General features: G+C 38.9%; 1 protein-coding gene across 2 annotated transcripts in view; it reads left to right on the forward strand.

The window, feature by feature from the left end:
* sacs (sacsin molecular chaperone) overlaps positions 1 to 16,180 on the forward strand; it is a 30,892-nt gene that overhangs the window by 899 nt on the left and 13,813 nt on the right. Inside the window, exons 2-10 of one of the 2 annotated variants that reach the window (XM_053239780.1) lie at positions 325 to 651; positions 2,817 to 2,967; positions 6,358 to 6,448; positions 6,899 to 6,984; positions 7,933 to 8,044; positions 8,186 to 8,332; positions 8,444 to 9,929; positions 10,140 to 10,231; positions 14,614 to 14,640. In XM_053239780.1, the coding sequence (XP_053095755.1) occupies positions 629 to 651; positions 2,817 to 2,967; positions 6,358 to 6,448; positions 6,899 to 6,984; positions 7,933 to 8,044; positions 8,186 to 8,332; positions 8,444 to 9,929; positions 10,140 to 10,231; positions 14,614 to 14,640 (2,215 nt within the window). In that variant the 5' untranslated portion in view covers positions 325 to 628. The remainder of the gene's footprint in view (positions 1 to 324; positions 652 to 2,816; positions 2,968 to 6,357; positions 6,449 to 6,898; positions 6,985 to 7,932; positions 8,045 to 8,185; positions 8,333 to 8,443; positions 9,930 to 10,139; positions 10,232 to 14,613; positions 14,641 to 16,180) is intronic. The other variant, XM_026935067.3, reaches the window with a different exon arrangement.

The raw sequence follows: 16,180 nt of genomic DNA on the forward strand, positions 1-16,180 counted from the left end.
TTCTGACATCTCACTGATTGTGGTGCAAATGACTATCCTATAACCAAAACAATGCTCAACCCTAATTCTACTCCAAGTACCAGCATGCTTAGCGGGAGAAAGCCGCAATCACAGCACAGTGTTAGCTAGTTACTTTAGGCTATGTCCTGAGCACACTACCATACTTAGAAGCAGGTAGTGCTCAGTGCTGTGCACACTCTGTAGTAGGCTAGTAGGGTTAGGGCGGGTGTGTGAATAGCCTTCCATTAATAGAAACAGTGTGTCTGAACAGCCATGGAGAAAGTATGTGTTTATCTCAGAGCTGTTGTGTTTTTTTGCTCACAGGACCGTGAAAAACAACACGATGGTGGCCTGGTGCTGAACTTGATACTATGGGACTAGTTGAGAACTAATCAGAACGATAGCTAGCTGTAGGGAGGCGGGTCCAGGAGGAAAACACAGCTAAATACAGCCTGGGACAGCAAAATCATGGGCTGACACGAACAGGGTTGGGGTTTTTTCCATCAGAAGACCTGGAGCGAATGAATGAATGAATCGGAATGAATAGGAAGGTTTGTGGTTGAAAAAATAACGGAGTTTCAAACACAAAAGGCTGAAATCCCATGAAACGGAAACTGACTGAACAGCGATGGCAACCAGTCACGACTCCTGGTAAGTTTAGCTATTTTATTAAACAATAAAAGAATGGATTATTATGCTTGGCTGCATTATACTATATTTGTGATCACTTTTTTAAAATCTATTAGTGCTTGTTGTAGTAATTAATGCTGCACTAATGAGCAAACAGAGCACCAGGGAGGAGTGAGAATGTTCTAACTTTGTATAAGGTTTAGAAATAGCAGGACAGTGCAGTGTGAAATGGCAGTGTGTATCAGTGCTGATAGGCCTATAATAAGCAAGCTCACATGCATCCCAAAGCAAAGCCGCACCCTCTCTGAAACCCTCTTCATCACTGGGTTTATGTGCTGCAAAACTTTAAAACTTTCTAATGTTAAGGCACCATTTTGTACAAACTATATATTGTACAAACTATACTGTGGGGAAAAAAATGGCTGTACATTTTACAGTAATTTAGTGGTTGCCAGTAAAGTATTATTAAAATGTATAGTAAACAAGTACTGTAATATCTTACATTGTATACAATAACACAGGGAGCATGGTGGCTTAGTGGTGTTGCCTCATACCTCTAGGGTCAGAGGTTTGATACTTACCTCCACCTTGTGTGTGTGTGTGTAGAGTTTGTATTTTCTCCCCCGTGCATCAGGGGTTTCCTCCAGGTACTCCGGTTTTCTCTTCCACTTCAAAGACAGGCTGAATGCCATTTCCAAATTGTCCGGCGTGTGTGTGATTATGCCCTACAGTGGGTTGGCACCCTGTCCAGGGTGTCCCCCATCTTGTGCCCCGGCATAGTCTCCAGGCTCCCTGTGACCCTGTGTAGCAGTACGGACAAAGGATGGATGAATAACATAACACATACTCCAGTACAGTTGCTCATTTGGCTGATGCTTACAAAAAAAGCAACTTAAAATTGATGTAGGATACATCTGTGCTGAAGGTTAATAATCTTGTTCAAGGACCCAGCCATGGCAGTTTGGCAGTGTTAGGATTTCAGTGGGAGAAGTGGTTGAATCAGTGCAGGTTAGTTGAGCTAGTTGTGGTGGTTAACACTTTGAGTTACAGATTAGAAGATTATGTGTTCAAATCCCAGCTGCAGTGGTTGGGTCCTTGTGCAAGACTTTTAGCCTTCAGCTTAGCTTAGTATCCTGCATCAATTGTGGTTTTTTTTTTTAATTTTTTTTTTTTAAAAAAAGCAAATCAGCCAAATGAGCAGTTGCACTGGATTATGCGGTATTTTATACTACGTAAGATATTACAGTACTTTTTTATGTTTTACAGTTGTTTACTGTAAATTCAACCCTGCTGCTAGTAAATTACTGAAAAAAGGGCAATTCCTGTTGGCCTTTGCAAGTTACTGTAGGGTTTGATATAATGATTATAATTATGCATTACTTTATTGTGTATTTGGTGTTTCTGTGGCTGGTTATTTGAATAATGTTTGAATAATACATTTGATCAAAGCAAGACAGGCCAATATATAGCTATCTTCATGGAGTTCATCCTTTACTCACTTTAATATCTCAAGGCATATCACAACTACAATATATTAAGATTAAACTGTAATGCAGCATTTTGTCCATTCCATACAGCCTTACCATGCAGCCAAACTGCCTCACATGCAACTCTAAGGAGCTTTCCCTTAATGGCCTCCAAGATAATTGAATTTGCGTGAAAGAGCTAATGTCATAGTGGAAGTCATTAATTTCTATTAAGTGGTATGCTTAACGATGTACTGTCAAGGTCTGCAAAATGTAGTGGCGTCCAATCAGTAAAGCAATTTAAAAAATTAAAGGGATCTTTCCCTAGTATTTAGTTTGAAATGATTTACTTTTGTCTATACAGAAGTAGATACATATTAAATTTATTTAGAAATTATAGTGATTAGGCACATTCTATCGAAATTCTAACACTGTAATATTTTATCACTTATTTTATCACTGTGCACCGTAAAGCTTAATTATGCTAGCTCATATAGAAAACATTGCACTGACTCCTGTGAGATGTAATCTATTTTTCTTATACATTATATTGTTAAATACTAAATATAAATACTTACATTGTTTACTTTAAAATACTGGATGACATTGGTCACCTGTTATCGGAATAATATTTTTTTTAATCCTCAGCAATTGTAAGTATCTTCAGCTTCACATAGAGTGTCGTGTGCCCTACATAATTCTTTATTTTACATGTTTCAGGTTGCTGTTGGTGACAATCAGGCATGAGTACCTAGGCCAATGGGTCTTCCAAGTCCCTTGGTCCACAGCAGTCCAGCAAATCAAGCAGCTTATCTACCAAGAAACCGACTTCCCTGTATGTGAGCAGCAGCTGATTCACAATGGAAAAGTGGTGAGTAATAATCAGTGAGCTCACTCTAAAGCATAAGTGCTCACTGAAGTGCTTTATATGGAAAAGCTTTAACTTGAATATTAAGGATATTTTTAAATTTAGGATAGACCTTGAAATCAATTAGAATATTGTTACAGTTTGCATTTCTGTTTAACTTATTTGTGTTTTTGCATTTGTATTAAAATTAGGGGTTTTTTTTAGAAGATTTATATAGTATTTCTTTTACTTTACACTATTGCATGGTAAATATGATATTAAAACATTGATTTAAGCTGGACTGGTCAGCAGCCAGATGATTAGGTTTATAATCTACTATAACAAAGTAACTGAGAGGTCAAGCAGCTGCCAGGCAGGATAGAATGCGGCTTACTGTATTATTTTTTTAATCTGTGTTCAGTACAGAGTAAGAAATGAGATTTCCACTTCTCTGTTCTCTGACACACATCTCATTACCTTCATTTGTGTGTGAATGGGTAATGTTGCTAACAGCAGAAAGAAAACCTTGTCTTTTGTATATAAATGTATATATGTTGTAAGACGCATAAAGCTTTATATAAATATAAGTCAGGCTCATTTCTTAAATCGGTACAGTAATAAACATAGGAATGATACGACTTGTTCATATTAAACACTGATTTAGGTGTTTTTTTATAGTTGTACTGAATGCAAAAAAAAAACTGTGTCATAATTTCTTCCAGGCAAGACATTGGCCCATAATGTTCCAGGGTTCAAATATTTAAAATATTTAAAATATTTGCAGTAATAAAATTAATAGCTTACATAATTGAAATAAGCGACTGGGCTGTTCAACAGCACGTTTTTGGAAAATATTATAGGTCATTTCTATCTTTTAAGAAATCACTGAAGGTGATTTCACATGTGATGTGAAATTAAACCAATGCAATTACTATTGCATAAATATGAGACTAGATAAAAAATGTTTGTCCAAAGAATAAAGAAGACTGAGTTAATTTACTGATGACATAAAGACTCTGAGGTGAAACAGACCCCTGACCTGAGGCAGTTTTCACTGCTTGCCTTGACTGCTCACATGACTTTAACACAGGGAAGCCTTCATGATTGAAAAGAGCAGGTGGGCGACCTCTCCCCAAGCTTACTTATGTCATGTTCAAAAAATAATCACAGGCCAAGCAGTCTGGATACAGCCAACCAGATAATCTGGGAGCAGTCTAAGATTCCATTCACAGTCACAGTACAGCTCAGATGCTGCCAGAGCAAGCCTTGACTTCATATTTCATGTTTCTTTTTTTCACATATGCCTGCATTTTACTAGATAATACACAGTTACCCCTGATGCTGGAATTACTCCAGCGTCTGTAATAAGCTTGGGAATTTTTGCTTGTGGTGATTCCTGCTGGAGATGCTGTGACAAGTTCTCTAAGCATAGAAAGAGAGAAAATAAGAAGGGAAAAAACTAACTCAGCAAAAATGATGTCAATGCTACTGAAATGTTCTGAGATTGTACTTGTAGAAATGACTTGATTTCTGTACAGTGCAACTTTTTCTGTTGGCACAGCCTACTCAGCCTAGATATCTTAGGCTGCCCTGTGTTACACAATGTAATGAGTCACCTTATAATGATTTTATTCATTAAGTATTAGGCTAAGAATTCAGGGTGATGTCTGGAATTAACTATGGATTTACATTTAGTATTGCAATTATTCTTTTCACTGTTGCATTTTATAATATTGCATTTGCATTTATTTATCCAAAGAGACATATACGTGAGATACAGTCCAAGCACAGAGCAGAGAATTTGTGGGTTCAGGACTTTGCTCAAAGTCCCAACAGTGGCATGGGATTCGAACTATCAGATCATTGAATCATAGCCACTGAGCAAACACCTCCTCTCTTGGTACTATATTAAAATTCATATTAAAGCTGAACAATGATAATTGTGATTATTTTAAGCAATACAGCAAAAGTATTACTTATCAGTAATCAATATTATTTATCACTGAGGTGACATGGTGGCTATTTTCTAATAATAGCCACAACTGTCTAGAATGTCTTGTGTGCTGTAGCATTAAGATTTCCCTTCAATGGAACTAAGAGGCCCAAATCTTTTTTAGCACGACAGCGCCCCGTGCACAAAGCGAGGTCCATAAAGACATGTTCGCCAAGGTTGGTGTGGAATAATTCAAGTGGCCTGCACAGAGCTCAACCCCACTGAACACTCTGGGATGAATTGGAACACTGACTGCACACCAGGCCTTCTCATCTGACATCAGTGCCTGACCTCACTAATGCTCTGTGGCTGAATGGGCAAATCCCCACAGCCACGCTCCAAAATCTAGTGGAAAGCCTTCCCAGAATAGTGGAGGTTATTATCCCAGCAAAGAGGAACTAAATCTACAATGGGATGTTCAACAAGCACGTGATTGGTCAGGGGTCCACATATTTTTGGTAATATAGCACATCTTGTGGCATTTAATGAATTTAAAATGAGTGAGAAATCAATTGAATTATACCCTTGTGGCCACATGACTCTAAGCACGAAGATGCAACAGGGATAAAAGTGATTAAGTGAATTTTCAAAGGGAATAGACTTTTTTGCCCATTCCCACTAAACAACTGGAGGCCATGTGTTAAGCATGACATTCTCACAATATATTAAGATGTGGGCTCAAGTCACACAATTTGTGGTCACAAATTTTGGTATCTCATGGCCACAACATAATAGTTAATTGCCCCAGAATACTAAAATATAAACATGTGGCCTTCTTTTGACCACAGTATATTAATTTGTGGCCAAAGCTTATTAAAAAAACAATCATCATGTCACCTCAGCGGCTCCGCAGAAAAATAGTGTATTTAATGAGTAAATGCTGGCTTGAGAGGCAGTGTACATGACTAGGTGCAAAATAACTACAGAATTAATAAGAGTGGTAATCTCTGAGACTGATCATTTGCTGACCAGTTTTGTAAGGCTTCAACCGTGTTAGCCAGAGCATTTTGAACATCGCAGGTGAGTTAGCTGAAGCTTTTGCTTTGAAAACATTCTGTAGCCCTTTTGACTTGTCTGAGCAGAGTAAAATATGATGCCTAAGATTTCTTAAACTCTTTTGCTGAGTTTTTTTTTTTTCCTTGGGGCTTCACATAGCTACATGCACACCTGCTGCAGAGTGGGTATACAAAGATATGATGAGATGCTTGAAATGACCTAGAGGGGCTTTGTAACTCACATAAATCAAACTGAGATTGAATGTAACCCTCTACTAGAGCAGCCAATGCCTCAAAGAGAGTCGATTTCCATTTCCAACATATTGATATTCATTCCCCATATGTATTAGTTTACTGTAAATAAACCAATACATTGTCCTATTGACAGCATGCTGATATTGAGGCAATCTGTGTTTTTCTACTTAGATTAAGGACGGAGTTGTAATTGGAACCTTGGTACTACAAGGGAGTTCAGGAATAACCATGACGCTGTACGGAAGAGGACTGCGAGGGGGTGGTAATTTATGAATACATTTATAGATAACTTATACATATTAAAATTTCAATTAACATGCCAATGAATTATGATGAATTTAGTATTCATGTGATGTTTATATAAGTAATACGTTTGTACTTATAGCTACAGTTGAATGCAGAAAGTTACATCACCCTTGTTTGGGAAAATACCTAAAATATATACATTCAAAAATTCAAAACAGCAGCGCTGAAAAAGTGGAATAAATGTGCACATGTATATCACAATCCGAACAATATCTTAACATTTCACAGCAATATCTTAACATATACTTTTTCTAAATTCAGTAAGCGTAACTCACATTAAATATCTTGTTGCGTTCATTATTTTGCAGTAAGGGTATGTAAACTTTTGCATTCCACTGCATTCCATCTAAGAAGATGAACATTTCATGGGCAGCAGTGTTTTTACCTGTCAAATACTCTCTTACAGGGAGGTTTGGCCAAACCACTCCACCTTTGGTAGAGTTTCTGAAAGACATTTTACGGCGATATCCAGAAGGTGGACAAATACTGAAAGTAGGTCTTGTGATGATCAATATTAAATCCATTTAAAGTTAGACATATGTATATACAGCCTGGTAACAAAGAAAAAAGTCACAAGCAATCAGAACAGCTTCAACTCCCCTTAGCACAGATTCTACAAGTCTCTGGAGCTGTACTGGAAGGATGAACACCATTCTTCTAAAAGATATTCCCTCGGTTGGTGTTTTTTGATGATGGTGGTGCAGAGATCTATCTGACATGTTGCTCCAAAACCTCCCATTATTGTTCACTGTGTAGAGATCTGGTGACTGAGAAGGCCACAGCACACGATGTAAATAATTTTCGTACTTTTCATAGAAAAAAGTCATTCACTGAACCATGTGGATGGGGACAGGGTCATCCTGGAAGAGACCATTCCCATCAGGATAGAAATGTTTCATCATAGGATAAAGGAGATCAGGCAGAAGAACTTTGTATTGATTTTCAGTGATTTTCAGTGACGCTTCTCTCTAAGGGGTTAAGTGGAGAATGCCCAGCAAAGTGAATGCCTCCACAGCATTACAAGGTCCCTGGTTTTCCTTTAATTTGTCACCCATTGTAAATAACATTTATGAGAGAGACATATGAAATGACAAGCTATCTAGCTTCCTACTTGGAATATTTATAAACTTCTGTAAATCTGAGGTGTAATAGTCACTGTGGTGGTAAGTTCTTCCTGCTGATGTGCATGTGCTCATTATAATGCAAGGTCTACATATCTAACACTCCCTTGAAACAGCAAAGGGAAATGTCACAAGTAAAGATACAGAGTCTTCAACTGAAAGTGAGAGGCCAGTGTCTTGAAATAAATGGGCTTTCCAGACTGACCTAACTGATTGGACAAACTGTGTTACAGCAAATACTATGTACACACTCTTATTCTCTTCCTAGTAAACCAGATCTAATTATCTTTTCTTGGCTCTTGATCTCTATCTCTTTTAGGAGTTGATTCAGAATGCAGAGGACGCAGGAGCAACGGAGGTTAAATTTATGTATGATGAGAATGAATATGGGGTGGAGTCACTGTGGTCACCTGATATGGCCCAATATCAAGGTACATACTAAATATTTGCAGATGTGCCATTAACAGTATGAACCTTTTTTTTCCCCCATTTTAATTTGCTGTGCTGTATACAAAATCTGTGTTCACTGTACAAAGCTCATTACATAATGGTAATGCAATTGTGTCTGCCAGGAACGGCCTTGTATGTGTACAATGATGCAGTTTTTACGACAGAGGACTGGAATGGGATTCAGGAAATTGCAAGGAGTAGGAAAAGAGAGGACCCTTTAAAAGTTGGGCGATTTGGGATTGGGTTCAACTCTGTTTACCATATAACAGGTAACTGAAGTTCATTCAAATTCTCAGATACCAGATACCAATTTTTGAAAAACATAATTTGTAAGTACTATAGATATCACACATTTAAGATGAATTATCTAATCTTTTCAGATGTCCCAAGTATATTCAGTGGGGATCAGATTGGGATGCTGGACCCTCATCAGATGCTGTTTGGAGTCCATGAGTCTGGACAGTGCTGGAACTTGAAGACAGACATAAAAGAAATAACGGAGCTGAATGACCAGTTTGCCCCATACTTTGGCATTTTTGGTAGCTCTGAGAAGACCATCAAAGATGGCAACTTTCCAGGAACGCTTTTTCGCTTCCCTCTCCGTATGAAGCCTTCTCAGCTAAGCAGCAATGTGTATAATAAAGAGAAAGTTCTAGAGCTGTTTGAGTCTTTCAAAGCTGATGCGGACACAGTTCTGCTCTTCCTGAAGAGCGTACAGAAGGTCTCTCTGCATGTCCGTGAGTCAGATGGTACTGAACGGATGCTTTTCCAAGTCTCAGCAGGTGAGAACTCTGAACACAAACTTGAGTGGCCCAACTCTCTGAAAACTCTAGGCCTGGCCATTGACAGCTACAGTAATGGTGTGCCAGTTAATTCAATCACTTGCAGCACATACCAGCTCAGCATTGAGGTGCAGGATAAAACTGCAAAAGAAAGTCAGAGGACCAGTTGGTTGGTTTGTAATGCTGTGGGTGGACGAGGCATGTGTTGTGAACTGGACACTCTTGCGGATGATCTAAAGTTCATCCCAACTATCGGCATAGCTTTACCTCTGACGCTTCTTGATGATGAGGACAAGGGTGCAACCTCCAGCTTCTCAGGGCGGGCATTCTGCTTCCTTCCACTGCCCCCGGGAGAAGAGAGTATGACAGGGTTACCAGTGCATGTCAGTGGCTTTTTTGGCCTGACCGATAACCGTAGGAGTATCAAATGGCGGGAGGTGGACCAGTGGAGGGACCCAGCGGCCCTTTGGAATGAACTCCTTGTTGTAACAGTCATTCCAAAGGCATACTACACACTCATTATGGAGACTATTAGGAGAATTCAGACCATGAAAGACCAAGATTTTCCCCTTTCTCCTAGAAGCATTTATGAAGCCTGGCCTGATCCCAACAGGATACGGTCACACTGGAGACCCATTCTTGAGCCCCTGTTCCATGACTTGCTCCAGGAGCCAGTCATCTACTCTCTCAGCAGCACTTGGGTCAAAGTGGATGACGCAGTGTTTTTAGAGCTAGACTGTACAAAGGACAGCACAGAATCAGTAATCGAATACCTACAGAACTCAGGGATAATGCTGGCCAGAGTGCCAGCTAATACTTCTGCTGTCTTGACCACATTTTTCACCAAACCTGACAGTCTAAAGAGTGTGACTCCTTCTTTTGTACGGCAGATGCTGAGGAAAACTAGGCACAAAGGGTCGTTCAGTGAGAAACTGCTTCTGCTTGAATTTATTCTCAGTGATGCCTGTTACAGCGACCTTATTGGACTGGAGCTGCTGCCTTTGCAAAATGAGACGTTTGTTGCATTTTCTTCCTCTGTGAGTGACAAGGATGCTGTGTATATTACCTCAGAAGAGTACCCAAGGTATGGTGTTAAACAGTTTTTTTTTAAACGATTGCTACATTTTCTTTTTTTAGCAGATTTATAGTGTCATTTTATGTGACTAGCAAGCACAAGAAATGAACAGACCCCGTAAATATTTCTACAGTTTGGCTGTATATAACTTGACTGTGGAATAATTTATACACTTTTTATTCAAAATCCATTGAACAATGTTCCTGATTTTCTCAATAGGTCCCTTTACCCAGGTTTGGAAGGAAGATTCATACTAGAAAGCATTGCCCCACAAGTCATGAATAGCCTGAAAGAAGCAGCCAAAAGTAGAGGTAAATATATAAATGATCATGACCACAAGCACCATTACATTATGGCAGGGGTGTCCAAACTTTTTTCAGAAGGGGCCAGATTAGACCTTATCAAAAAAAACCAAACAAAAAAAAAGCAAACAAAAAAAAAACATACATATTTAGGGTTTAGACACACCGAGACATCTTAGACTTTACATACACTCTTAAGCAGACAGAGCATATTTAACATTATACATATTTAACACACTCAATCAATGCAAGACAAGAACCCCATATTTTCATATACAGATCAAGGCGTCCTGAGACTCTAAATATCCATTGTTCATAGCTAGCAATATTGGGCATGAGTTCTAGCCATTCATCGAAAGAAGAGGGCATAACAGATTTCCAATGTCTCAGAATGACTCTACATCCAGACACCATAGCTAGACGGCACCACTGCCTTTGTTGCCTGGAGAGGCACGCATCTTCTGGTAAAATACCCAACATACAGAGAGCAGGGTTCTTGTGTAGTGTTAGGCTGAAAATGTTATTAACAAAATGTAAAATCTTTTCCCACAGTTCTTTAACCTTATCACATTCATACAACATATGAACCATAGTACCAATATCGGTATTACATCGCCAGCACAGGTCATCATCTCTTAATTTAAGTCTAGCCATCCTGCTTGGAGTCCAGTAACACCTGTTAAAAATTTTATAGTTTATCAGTTCGGATTGAATTTCACAGACACAAGTATGCCATTTGGATACAACCTGCTTCCGTATTTCATCCTTGATTGTTTCCCCCAAATCTCTTTCCCATGCCATTTTAAGTCTACTTAAATTGGGTGCATTAGCATCTCTAATTAAGGCATAGAAAGCTGAACAACCTCCTTTTTTTATGATTAATTGTGACAAAGACGTGTTGTATATCCGTTGGTGGGTCAGGGCCATTTTTAATGGTCGCAAAGAGACAATGTCTTATTTGCAGGTATTTCCAAAAGTCATTATTCGGCAGGTTATACTTTTGTTTCAAATGATTAAATGAGACCACATGTTCTCTTTCATAAAGATTATCCAAGAACCATATCCCTTTATTGGCCCACTGTGTCCACAGAAAGGCTTCTTATCTCCTTGTAATTTAGTATTATACCAGATCGAGGCTCTAGGTGTCAACCATGTGGTTTGTTTGAACTTTTGGTGATACAATTTCCAACTTTCTCTAACAAATCTAACAACAGGGTTCTGGTTCAGGTATTGGTCATGCGAGCTGTGTCAAGAAAGCCTCTGCTGGAAATGGGGCCAACAGTTCCTTTTCAGTATGCACCCACATAGGGGCTACGTTAGGCGCAATATTGATTTTAGTCCACTGCGAAAGTGAAAACGACCAATGATACCAGTCGACTCTGGGCAGAGAGAGCCCACCCGAACTTTTAGCAGAATTTGGTACGATTAAAAAGGGGTTTCTTCCCTTGCCAAATAAAGGATTCTACATTCTTATTGTACTCCTTCAGAAGTGATAGTGGTAATGCAAGGGGGAGCATATATGACAAATAATTAATTTTTGGAACAATTATCATTTTAACAAGATTAATTCGACCCAAAATAGACATTGTAAGTTTGCTCCAATTCTGTAACAAATTTTGGATCTCTTGAATAACTGGTTGAAAGTTAACCTGCATAATTTTTTCTAATCCAAATTTTGATTCCCAGATAAACTAATCCAGGGAATTTTGATTCCCAGATAAACTAATCCAGATGAGACCCATTTAAATGGCCATTGCACTTCTAACATATTATTATGGTTTTTAGACAGAGGCATTACTTATGATTTACTCCAATTAATTTTATATCCTGATATTTGAGAAAAGTCATCAATTAAAGAGCATATTGTCCTCATCAAAATACTTAAGGGCCAGGCTCTAGTGTACTGGAGTTGAAATTAATGAATATGAGCTTTACTTTGAAGGTATTTGCATCCAAATTGAGTGAACAGTATAGGAATTACAGCACTTTTTATATGGGGTCCCCTCTATTTCCGGGACTAAAAGTAATTGGACAAACTGACATAGCCGTAAATTAAATTGTCATTTTTAATACTTGGTTGCAACTCCACTTAAGTCAAGCACTCTTTCAAAAATTCATGAAAGGTTTTCCATGCTTAGTTGTTTCCAGATCTTTTGAAATCACCCCTTCTCACTGTTACCCCGGTGCTTTTTGTCTGTAGCCATGACTATGTATCATTTTGTAAAATAATTTGCAGGTGTAGTCAGAGAAAAAATGGCTCTTTTTTTTTTTTTAGCATTTTAGCTAAATGTGTTAACACAGTCTGCTGCCATCAGGTGAAAAGAAAACTTGCAACACGTTGGATGGCAGGCCACCTATCATACATTCTAATAGAGAAGGACATAACATATAACATGGAAGGGGAGTCTAAAGTTTGGCCCCAGAGCCAAATGCGGCCCACAGATAGATGGCCTTCGGGGGCCAGTTGACATCTATATGTGGGCCACATTTAGTCCTGGGGCCAGACTTTAGACACCCCTGCCTTAAGGCAATGAACTCACATACACTATATTACCAAAAGTATTCGGTCACCTGCCTTGACTCACATATGAACTCAAGTGCCATCCCATTCCTAACCCATAGGGTTCAATATGATGTCGGTCCACCTTTTGCAGCTATTACAGCTTCAACTCTTCTGGGAAGGCTGTCCACAAGGTTGAGGAGTGTGTTTATAGGAATTTTTGACCATTCTTCCAAAAGCGCATTGGTGAGGTCACACACTGATGTTGGTCGAGAAGGCCTGGCTCTCAGTCTCCGCTCTAATTCATCCCAAAGGTGTTCTATCGGGTTCAGGTCAGGACTCTGTGCAGGCCAGTCAAGTTCATCCACACCAGACTCTGTCATCCATGTCTTTATGGACCTTGCTTTGTGCACTGGTGCACAGTCATGTTGGAAGAGGAAGGGGCCCGCTCCAAACTGTTCCCACAAGGTTGGGAGCATGGAATTGTCCAAAATGTTTTGGTATCCTGAAGCATTCAAAGTTCCTTTCACTGGAACTAAGGGGCCAAGCCCAACTCCTGAAAAACAACCCCACACCATAATTCCTCCTCCACCAAATTTCACACTCGGCACAATGCAGTCCGAAATGTACCGTTCTCCTGGCAACCTCCAAACCCAGACTCGTCCATCAGATTGCCAGATGGAAAAGCGTGATTCATCACTCCAGAGAACGCGTCTCCACTGCTCTAGAGTCCAGTGGCGGCGTGCTTTACACCACTGCATCTGACGCTTTGCATTGCACTTGATGTGTGGCTTGGATGCAGCTGCTCGGCCATGGAAACCCATTCCATGAAGCTCTCTGCGTACTGTACTTGGGCTAATCTGAAGGTCACATGAAGTTTGGAGCTCTGTAGCAATTGACTGTGAAGAAAGTCGACGACCTCTTTGCACTATGCGCTTCAGCATCCGCTGACCCTTCTCCGTCAGTTTACGTGGCCTACCACTTCGTGGCTGAGTTGCTGTTGTTCCCAAACTCTTCCATTTTGTTATGATAAAGCTGACAGTTGACTGTGGAATATTTAGGAGCGAGGAAATTTCACCACTGGATTTGTTGCACAGGTGGCATCCTATGACAGTTCCACGCTGGAATTCACTGAGCTCCTGAGAGCGGCCCATTCTTTCACAAATGTTTGTAAAAACAGTCTGCATGCCTAAGTGCTTGATTTTATACACCTGTGGCCAGGCCAAGTGATTAGGACACCTGATTCTGATCATTTGGATGGGTGACTGAATACTTTTGGTAATATAGTGTACATACTTCCATGTTATGTTATGTCCATGTTATATCTACTCTTTCAGCCATGTGAGAGATAAAACCAGCAAACGCACAATATTGACATTACAATAACTCAGTGAGACAGTGTTGCAGACCTCAGACCTAAACCCCAAGTATGTGGCCTGTCAGTGAAATCTGCTGAATATACAAAGCCTGCTTCTAACTTTTATTCTTTTTCAGACTAATCTTAAAATTCAGAATATTGTACTACATGCTGTGACTTTCTTTTTTGCTAATCACATATTAGCTATTTTAAGTCTGTTAAAAGAAATGTGATAACCTTTTAAAAGGTGCCAGCCAACATTTCTTTCCAGGAATTGCTGCTGACATAAACTTTAGGTGATAATGCTTTGGCAGTGAACAGCATTCTTCTCTTCTGAGTGCATTGTCATTAAATGACATTGCAGGACCTGATCAAACTGTAGTCACAGTATTTATACAGCATATACATTGTAAATAATTAATTTGTATTTACCTTTTAGAAAATTTATGTAATTTACTTTTTTATTCACATTTTTTTCTCTTGTGAGATTAACTGTGTTTTTATTTTGATCCTGATGTTGAATATGAATCCCAGTTCAGCAGTATCTTTGGGGTTGTTCAGGTAAGTAAGTGTTGTGTCATGCCTGTGGAGGAGGAGAATCTCCTCCTTAATGAATCAGTTCAGTCATTACATTTGCAGTGATGAATAATACAACCTAATATTTTTTTTTCAACAATTAGTCTACTTACCTTTGTGCAGCACTGTAATGCCAAAGCACTAACTGATTAAAACCATGAATAAATGTCAGACATTATCTAACTAATTTCCATGTGCTAACAAATTTTAGACTTTCATTACACAAATGTACATTACTATGTTAAATTACGAGACTAAGTAAAAGTGATGACCAAAAGAAGAAAAATAAAATATTAAAACAGTAAAATGTTACTATTTGTATGTATACAGCATGCAGTGCATGTTACCAAGTTCACTGTGGGATTTGTGTTCTTGTATACTTGTACTTACTTTGTGGAAGCTACCACCATCCACATTTTTTGTACATCTTGTGATTGTAATTTGCAAAAATTAAAAATTATCGTATGTACTTATTAAAGTGTGTATTATATCAAATAAAAAATAAAGGAAGCATTTATTTTCAGTAGTAATTTTATTATACTGAATAATTATACATATAATCCCCCCCTTTTTTTTCAACATGCAACATTTTTAATAAACATTTCTTTATGAATAGATTATCAAAATTGTATTTTTATTATGTTTTGCAGACTTTATTAGGATCACCTCTACACCTGCACATTCATCCAATCACCCAGTCATGTGGCAGCAACACACTGCATAAAATCATGCAGATACAGGTCGAGAGCTTCAGTTAATGATCATATCAAACATCAGAATGGGTGAAAAAATGTGATCTTAGTTTGACCATCTCACTTCGACCATTGTATGATTGTTGGTGCCAGAAAGGATGGTTTGAGCATTTCAGAAACTGCTGATCTCCTGGGATTTTCACTCCCAACAGTCTATAGAGTTTATACAGAATGGTGCAAAAAAACAAAAACCATCCAGTGAACAGAAGTTCTGCAAGTGGAAGTACCTTGTTGATGAGAGAGGTCAGAGAAGAATGACCTTACTGGTTCGAGCTGATAGGAAGGCTACAGTAACTCAAATAACCACTCTTTTACAACCATTGTGAGCAGAAAAGCATCTCAGAATGTACAACACATCGAACCTTGAAGCAGATGGGCTACAACTGCAGGAGGTTCCACTCCAGTCAGCCAAAAACAGAAATCTGAGGCTACTTTGTGCACAGGCTTAACGAGACTGGACAGCTGAAAAATGGAAAAAGACCAGCCAATGTTTTCCAGTCTTCACCTGTCCAGTTTCGGTGAACCTGTACCCACTGTATCACTGTATTCCACTGCATGTGTAGACGTACAGGTGTTTCTAATAAAGTGGACAATGATGTATGCTGCGATATCTGAACACAAATCAGGTTTCAAATCGGCCAATACCCTAACTCAACCATTGTTAGATGCTTCCATTATTTTTAAACAACCTGGTGTTTACTGCAGTGGTTTGTTTTTTTCTAAACCGGCACTTGTCGTCAGCACATTTGAAATATACTTTAAACAACACTTAC

The sequence above is a fragment of the Pangasianodon hypophthalmus genome, chromosome 14 (genome assembly GCF_027358585.1).
Source record: "Pangasianodon hypophthalmus isolate fPanHyp1 chromosome 14, fPanHyp1.pri, whole genome shotgun sequence".
NCBI classification, from domain to species: Eukaryota; Metazoa; Chordata; class Actinopteri; order Siluriformes; family Pangasiidae; genus Pangasianodon; species Pangasianodon hypophthalmus.